This window comes from Budorcas taxicolor, chromosome 11 (assembly GCF_023091745.1).
Source record: "Budorcas taxicolor isolate Tak-1 chromosome 11, Takin1.1, whole genome shotgun sequence".
NCBI classification, from domain to species: Eukaryota; Metazoa; Chordata; class Mammalia; order Artiodactyla; family Bovidae; genus Budorcas; species Budorcas taxicolor.
The window spans coordinates 106,192,658-106,201,856 of record NC_068920.1 but is presented as its reverse complement, the minus strand read 5'-3'; the positions used below and the strand labels follow the sequence as shown (position 1 = coordinate 106,201,856).

Genomic DNA, 9,199 nt, shown 5'->3' with positions numbered 1-9,199 from the left:
GGGGTCACAAAAGAGTTGGACACAACTTAGTGACTAAACAACAGCAACAAATCTAGAGGGTATCTAGAAGAGGAGGTGGTTTTGAGGTGATGAGAATGAGGTAGGCTGTGGATGGGCATCCATGTACGGTGGTCTCTTAAGACGACCTGTTGTGTTTTCAAACAGAAGGACCTCTGACTGCTTGATCCTCTGAACTGGATTCAGCCACCCAGAGCCCAGACTGGATTTAGAGTCCACCCTCTAAGTAGTAATTCGTGCTTTTGGCTGTGCCCCTCTCCTTGGTGAGGGTAACAGGCTGCCCTGCTTCAGAGGAGGTCGCAATGAACCAGCCAGGGTAGGAGACTGACTGAAAGACAACGGTGGAGCCTTCATCACTGCGGTGAAAGAGGAAGTGCTTCTCTCCTCTGGGCTTACTGTAGAGATGCATGATATCTTCTTCCTGAAGGTAAGAAAAAGGCTAGTTAGAGAGGATTTTGGGGAGGAGGGAGATAAACTAACTCAGCCCTGGCACTGTCCCCTTTCTGCAAAGAGAGGGACAGTGGTAAGGGACACAGGCAGATGAGAGGGGGATGCCAGCTCTCAAAACAGGCAATCCACTGGTTCCCAGTACTTGGCCCCACCCCAGAATCCCATCACAAGAAGTGCTTCTGATTCCTTGAACCAGAACTGCCTTTCTGAAAACAGAGGGAGTTGTAAACTCTTTCATGGATGCACTCATTGGATGGTTCAGGGCAGTCTCATGAGATTCCCCACCTCCAAGTGGGTTTACACATTACAGCTTCCATCAGAAGCAGAGGATTGGCTTCATAAGTACATATCTGACTTTCAGAATGGGGACCATAAGTATGTCATCCACCAAATCCAATTAACAATCTCCCCTCTGGTCTCCAATGCCATTCACTAGCTTTACTTAAGAGGAAGCATCCCAGAGCCTTGGAGGATCTCTGGGGGATGGGTAAAGAGGACTGAGAATGGCCATTCTGAAACATTTTCATGGATGTATTCTCTGGCTTGCAGAGTAAGCTCATTCAGTAAAATGAATCGTACACCTTCCAAAGGTCCCTTGTGTTGACTTGGGAATCAAGTCAGCTTTCCTTCTTTATGGTGAATATCCAGGATTGCAAACCTGTTTCTTTTTGGTTTGTTTGTTTTCTTCTTTCTTTTTTATTTTCTAAATTATGAAAGGATGCGGAGACGGCAATGGCACCCCACTCCGGTACTCTTGCCTGGAAAATCCCATGGACAGAGGAGCCTGGTGGGTTGCAGTCCATGGGGTCGTTAAGAGTCAGACACTGAACGACTGAACGACTTCAGTTTCATTTTTCAGTTTCATGCATTGGAGAAGGAAATGGCAATCCACTCCAGTGTTCTTGCCTGGAGAATCCCAGGGACAGGGGAGGCTGGTGGGCTGCCATCTATGGGACCTCACAGAGTCGGACACAACTGAAGCAACTTAGCAGCAGCATGAAAGGATGATAACATATTTACAGGAGACTTGGAAAATACAGAACAAAGTTACATATTATTCCACTATATGTTACAATTATTTTTCAGTTCAGTTCAGTTCAGTTCAGTTCAGTCGCTCAGTCGTATCCAACTCTTTGCGACCCCATGAACTACAGCATGCCAGGCCTCCCTGTCCATCACCAACTCCCGGAGTTTACCCAAACTCATGTCCATTGAGTCGGTGATGCCATCCAACCATCTCATTCTCTCTTGTCCCCTTCTCTTCCTGCCCTCAATCTTTCCCAGCATCAGGGTCTTTTCAAATGAGTCAGCTTTTTGCATCAGGTGGCCAAAGTATTGGAGTTTCAGCTTCAACATCAGTCCTTTCAATGAACACCCAGGACTGATTACCTTTAGGATGGACTGGTTGGATCTCCTTGCAGTCCAAGGGACTCTCAAGAGTCTTCTCCATCACTACAGTTCAAAAGCATCAGTTCTTGAGTCCTCAGCTTTCTTTATAGTTCAACTCTCACATCCATACATGACTACTGGAAAAACTATAGCCTTGACTAGATGGACCTTTGCTGACAGTAACATCTCACCTTTTAATATCAAATTATGATTTTTAGTTGGAATTTCAATATCAAACTCTCAAAAGTTACTAGAATGAATAGACAGAAAAATAGAAGCATATAGTATACCTGAAAAGTACTATGGACCAATTCAACATAATTAAGATTGTACAATTTTCACACAGTGGCGGTGTACAAATTCTATTCAAGTTCCCATAGACTATAAACCAGGAGACCCTGGACCATCCAGGGACATAAAACAAGGTGCAAAAATTTCATGGTCTAAAGATATTGAAATCATACAGAGTCTGTTCTTCTATTACTATAGAATTATACAAACCTATTGCTTATATTCAGTAATAGGTAAAATGAAATTGAAAGTTGCTCTCATTAATGTACTTCTCTAATTAGCTGCACAACCACTCACCTTAAGCTGCAAAGTGGGATAGCCCTGGATTTCTGTGCAGTAGAGACAGAGATTTTTGTCCTTGATTCCCATGTAATGTGGAGTACCTTTTCCTTCCTCATGGAACTCCACGTCTCTACATGCTATCAAAGAAAGAATGACTGGAAACACAGGGAAAATGGAAACAGGTGTCAGGCTCCAAGCAGTGAAAAGGCCATTCCTTCTGGTCTGATACTCACATCTGAGGGATACTTACTGAGCAGCCAGGACATGCCCCCCTCCCGAAGTCTTCTCCCACTAGCCATATGTCAGAGACCCTTCATCAGTCGGCTGAAATCCATTTCCTACTTCTTCCTTAATATCAGAGCCCCAGCTTCACCAGGATATATTACTTCCCCCAAATAAAAATAAATTTCCCATCACACTTACAGCTAACTTTGACTATATGCTTAAGTTTTAGCCCATGAGATAGGAGTGGAATGTTGTGTAGGATTTCTAAGAATGTTCTTCTTTAAAAGGGGTCACTCAGCTGGGAGGAGCTTTCTTCTTATTCCCTGTCTATACCTAGATGGTGGTGAAGGTGATCTTGAAGATGGTAAAGCAGAACCCTAGAATCCTTGGAATCTGGTGGCATTACAGAGGCATCTATGGGCCTTAGTCTGCCTTCTCAGGCTTCTTTTCTGTGAGAAAGAAAGGAATTTCTATCTTATTCAATTCCTGCTGGATGGTTTAGTCACCAAGTTATGTCTGACTCTTTTGCAATCTCATGGACTGCAGCCTGCCAGGCTCCTCTGTCCATGGGATTTCCCATGCAAGAATACTGGAGTGGGTTGCCATGCCCGCCTCCAGGGAGTCTTCCTGACCCTGGGATCAAACCCACATCTCCTGCATTGGAAAGCAGATTCCTTACTGCTGAGCCACCAGGGAAGCCCCTAGTTAATTCCTAGTGAAGTAGTGAAGCTGCTCAGTCATGTCCGACTCTTTGTTACCCCCATGGACTGTAGCCTACCGGGCTCCTCCGTCCATGGGATTTTCCAGGCGAGAGTACTGGAGTGGGTTGCCATTTCCTTCTCCAGAGGATCTTCCCGACCCAGGCCTCTAACCCAGGTCTCCCACAGTGTAGGCAGACGCTTTACCATCTGAGGCACAAAGTGAAAGTGAAAGTGAAGTCGCTCAGTCATGTCCGACTCTTTGCAACCCATGGACTGTAGCCCACCAAGCTCCTCCGTCCATAGGATTCTCGGGGCAAGAATACTGGAGTGGGTTGCCATTTCCTTCTCCAGGGGATCTTCCTGACCCAGGGATCGAACCCAGGTCTCCCACATTGCAGGCAAACGCTTTAACCTCTGCACCACCCAGGAAGCCACAAGGGAAGCCCTAATTCCTAGTTGAGTGGATTTTCTGTCGCTATCAGTATATTTTAATTCTCAACTAATTTAGCAGGTGATTCCCAGGAGCCTGCATGTTCTGCATCCACCTGCCTTCTGGGTAGGGAGAAGGGAATTTATCCATTCAACATTCTTTGTTGAGTGCTCACTCAAGGCTCTGGAGATTTAGCTGAGAACAAGAGACATTGTTATTGCCACCATGGAAAATGGAACTAAACCATGGAAACAGAGAAATGACCAGATCCACAAGTGGCAACATCTGTTTTGGGGAAACTGACAAAGGCCTGGGACAGTAGGAGAGAGACCAAGAAAGAGGAAGCGAAAAAGCAGAGTAAGGTTCAAGTCAAGAACTTAACGCTAAAAGGAAGCCAGTAAATGAAGAAATGGGAATGTGGTGGTGGAGGGGTTTGGATGAAGAGTGTTGACAGGGAAAGGAAATGTCAAGACCCTTACATGGAAAGAAGCTCGGTAAGTTCCAGGCCCCAAAAATAAGATTGGTGTGCCTCAGATCTCCTCACTGCTCACTTTCCCTGAACTTCCATCCCCAAAACACAAATACTTGGAAACAATATTCTTCAATTAATGTGGTAAGAAGGTCACTGTTGATGGTTTGTAAAGATAGGATGTGAAGCTACACAAGTGAAGTGGGAGAGAGGGCAGTGAGGAAGTAATACAGTGCTCCAAGTGAAAGATGATATTAACTTAGAAATAAGGCTTATTTTGCACATAGACTCATCAGTCTCTGCTGGTGGATTAAATGGAGATCAAAGAAAAGAAGAAATAAGGATGCCTCCTGTATTGCTGGCTCCGGTGAACATGGTGACAGTAGTGCCACCAAAGAAGATGGGGAAGACTGGGTCCATAAACCGTTTTGAGAAGTCAGATCCACAGTTCCACTTTTGGAACAGACGTTGTTAGAGATGTCTGCATGCTAAGTCACTTCAGTCATGTCCGACTCTCTGTGGCCCCATGCACTGTAGCCCACCAGGGCCCTCTGTCCCTGGGATTCTCCAGACAAGAATACTGGAGTGGGTTGCCATGCCCTCCTCCAGGGGATCTTCCCAACCTAGGGATCGAACCCTCATCTCCTACATCTCCTTCAATGACCGGCAGGTTCTTTACCACTAGCGCCACTGAGATGTCTGAGAGGACATCAAAAGGAAATGGTTTACAGAGACCTGTACATCAGCTCAGCAAACAGTTCAGGAAACATTCACTGAACATCCACCCTATGATAGTTGGAATGTAAAGGCCACTAGCTACTAGCCAAAATCTGTTTTTGTTTTGTCTCTGGACACAGAGTTAGACTACATTTCCCAGCATCCCTTGCAGTTAGCTACAAGTCATGTGACTCCATTTTAGCCAATGGTTATGAAGGGGAATGTTCCAGGCCATTTTCACGCTTGGTCACAAAGCCCTGCTATACACACTCTTCTGCTCTCTATCATCTTCTGTCAGATGGAACCAAAAAAGGACATAGGTAAAATTTTCAGGGGAGACAGCTGGGTTGGAAGCATAAATGCCAGAAAGAAGAGGCAACACGTCAATCCAAGAAACCAGCTCTGAGTCCCTTCAGAGTGGTGGTGTGATAGTTACAGATTGAGCTCTGAAAATTGCCAGCATTTGGCTATTTTACAGAGAAAGTGGAGTCATAAGGGAGAGTGCAAAAAAGAGCCAGTGAACCACATAGAACATTCTTACCAAAGGAGGGAACAGAGAGTGTTCAAGAAAGAGTAATCAATTATGCTGACTGCCACTGAGGAACAAAAAGTGAGGACAGAGAAACGGGTCTGGTGACTGGAAAGAGAAGCTAGAGATGAGTGGGCCAAGAACAATTCAGAAGCTTTATTGTTTGATGTAAGCACGGACAGGTGGGGAAATGGAGACAAGCTGTGTACTCTTCCATGACTATGACTGTACACAGAACAGTATATAGATTGCCACATAGGAAAATAGAACACGTGTAGAAATAAAATGTGCAAATCCAGAGGAGGTTTTTAGTATTAAGCCTGGAAATGTTCCATTAGCACATGTCTAGTCAGAGTTAGAAAGAAGACAAAGACAGAATAAGCAGGGGAAAGGGGAATGAAATCAAACATCAAAGGAAAAAAACAAGAAAGGAAAAGAAGCTGACTTGGATTGACTTTTTTTTCAGCTTTATTGAGGTATAATAGGCATGCGATGGATTGATGGGAGGAAGGAATATTCCCCTATTATTAGAAGAGAGGACTCCAGATTAGAAAAATATAGGTATGGTAATGGAAAGCTGAAGCAGTTTAAATTTAAGGACAGAGGTAGCAATGGTTGAAATTTAGAAGAGAGAAATTCCAAGGAGAAGGTCAGCTGTTAATTGAATGAATAATCTCTTCTTAATTAAGGACATTTTCTTTTGGTGAGGAGAGTTCCAGATCCATCACACCCTCATTTCTGAGTACAGGTCTCCTTTCCTCATACCCTTCCCAGACAGTGTAAGGGAACCATCTTGCCCTTTCCTGCCTTTCTTGAGGACACTGAAGCTGTCCCCAAGAATATGTTTCCCAAGCTCACACAAGCTCAGCCCCATCCCCGGTGAAGCTGATGTCCCTTTAAGGGCAACACAGTGGCTTTGATTGTCACTCACCAGGTTTAACGTTGTTGCTAGAAGGAACTGCTATTAACGAATTTCCTTTTACGACCCACACCATCTGCCGAGAATCACGAATGTGACGGTAACTGGGATATTTTTGCACTGCCAGAAGACAGAAAATCACAAAATATACATGAGGTTATTGTAAACTTTAGGACTCCAATTGCAACTGGTAATAAAGGCCTTTGATTCCTAAGATTCCTAGGAGTAGATTTACTGCTCTGACAAAGAATGGCTATTGGAAAAAGGAAAGGGAAATAGGACAGGGGCTGGTTTGTGAACCAACGCATCTGAAAGAAGCTACATGCACTCATAGTCTCAAGAGTCTTTCAAGATTCACCCTTTTTTCTAGGATTATCATTTACTTGTCTTTTTGCTGACTGATAGTCTCTGGGTAGTAACAAAACAAAGTATATATAAATCACTCATCAATACATTGTTTCTTATTTACTCTCTTTATCAAAATAAATAAGTAGTTCTAGAACTACTTATTTATTTTGAATGAATAATCTGGACTACAAGGATTTCTTGTACAAAACAGAAACCCCTGTACTCCATTTCTTTGGGGAGACCAGATGGAAGTATTTCCAAGCTGGTTTGTGATCCACCACTTACACATAGGGCATGCCATGTTGGCTTCAGGGCTTTCTGTGAAGAGGACGAGGTAGACCAGATGGTGAAGAGGCTGTGGTCAGCAATTAGTCTTGTAGGGAAAGAGGGAAGAAAAACACGTTATCCATTTTTTCCCTTCCCCTGGAATTCTGTATAAAAAAAACTGTCCTGAGACTCTATCTTAGATGTACATTTGAGAGTAAGGATGGGAAAAGCATGTTCCAGGGCTGTAAAACCCAAGATGGAAGCTCCCATCACTGTCAGGGCTGAGTGGTCCTGGCTCTCCAGGCTTCAGTGACCCTGGCATGCCCTCCATCCATCACAGCTAGGATTGTTAGGAGATTTCAGTGCATCAGCTCAGGTACCTTCTGGTGCAGCAAGTCTCTGGATTTAGAGGAAGAAAGAGTGCGTGCCTGTCTCCATTTAGCACAGCTGATAAGCCACCAACTATCCTGACTTGAAGCTTGAGCATCCTAAATAACCAGTGGCTACCCTGTTTTTCTGACTCACATCTTCCCCAACCTTTCATCCAAAGAGGCATCTCTGCACAAGGATGTCCATGGACCACATTAGGTATTTTAACTGTTCAGTTCAGTTCAGTCACTCAGTCGTGTCCGACTCTTTGCAACCCCATGAATCGCAGCATGCCAGGCTTCCCTGTCCATCACCAACTCCCAGAGTTCACTCAGACTCACGTCCATCGAGTCAGTGATGCCATCCAACCATCTCATCCTCTGTTGTCCCCTTTTCCTCCTGCCCCCAATCCCTCCCAGCATCAGAGGCTTTTCCAATGAGTCAACTCTTTGCATGAGGTGGCCAAAGTACTGGAGTTTCAGCTTCAGCATCATTCCTTCCAAAGAAATCCCAGGGCTGATCTCCTTCAGAATGGACTGGTTGGATCTCCTTGCAGTCCGAGGGACTCTCAAGAGTCTTCTCCAACACCACAGTTCAAAAGCATCAATTCTTCGGTGCTCAGCCTTCTTCACAGTCCAACTCTCACATCCATACAGGACCACAGCAAAAACCATAGCCTTGACTAGATGGACCTTAGTCGGCAAAGTAATGTCTCTGCTTTTGAATATGCTATCTAGGTTGGTCATAACTTTTCTGTTAGGGGACATCTATCTCTGAGCTTCTGGTTAGGGAACCATGACAATTCCCCAAGAAGACCACAAACTCCCCACAATGAGAACCAATTGTTCACATCCCCCTCTGCCTCAGGATATGCAGTGCCTGAATCTGTAGTCGTCCCTAGAGAAAGAGTAAACCCACTACCAGCAGCACTCTGGAAGCAGTCTCAGTTCCTCTGACACTGCGGGTCTTGGACCAAGGCTCCCAGAGGTTCCTCAAAGCTGGACACAGAGCAGTGAAAAAAAGTTTCCCATACACAGTTTCTGAGGAGCAGCAGTTACCTTTGTCCAAAGAGATGCTCTTGTCCTGGAGCCCAATCTTATGGTTTCACCTGCACCCAAGTGCCCTGTAGAACTGTCCAGGACTTCCGGGGCTTTAAATGAGTGAGGAAGGAGGGTTATTTCCTGGCTCTGGGTGTGCCCACTTTGGCAAGAAAACTGGTCCAAGACAGAGGTCTCATGAGGATTCAGCGAGTGACTGAGAGGCAAAACAGGTGTGGCCAGGCTGGGGTCCTAGAGAAACCAGAGGAGAGTAAATGTCAGGAAACACCAATGAGGAAATACAGAAAAGGCCAGATGCTGAGTTAAGAAGGAGAACTTCCTTCTGGACTGCTTTGGAGGCAGAGGTGTGGCTCACTTGATTCATTGACGATGTGAGCCATGGCCTCATTCATATCCTATTTGGGGCAATCCATAGTCCTCCTTTCAGAGTTTTGCATAACCAACATTGAGAGCTCATTCTGTATCTGATAGAGATGTACCTGATGAATCTTTCATCCTTTGGGAGCCATTAATCTTTATTTCTTATGGAAGAAAACAGTCCCTGAGAGATGGCAAAACTTACCCAAAGTCATATAGCCACTAAGAAATGTAGCTAAGTTAAAAATCAAGTCTTTCTGGGCTTCCCTAGTATCTCAGTGGTGAAAATTCCACCTGCCAATGCAGGAGACACAGGTTTGATCCCTGATCCAGTAAGATTCCATATGCTGTGGGGCAACTAAACCCGTGAGCCACAACTA

The 9,199-nt window shown here is 44.8% G+C and overlaps 1 protein-coding gene across 1 annotated transcript; it reads right to left on the bottom strand.

Moving 5' to 3' along the window:
- Positions 1 to 226: 226 nt before the first annotated feature.
- On the bottom strand, positions 227 to 8,842 carry IL36B (interleukin 36 beta). The gene is made up of 4 exons (XM_052648246.1): positions 8,818 to 8,842; positions 6,433 to 6,540; positions 2,446 to 2,585; positions 227 to 439 (listed from the first exon to the last, which is right to left on the bottom strand). The coding sequence occupies exons 1-4, from the start codon at positions 8,840 to 8,842 to the stop codon at positions 227 to 229; spliced, it is 486 nt and encodes a 161-aa protein (XP_052504206.1).
- Positions 8,843 to 9,199: the final 357 nt, after the last annotated feature.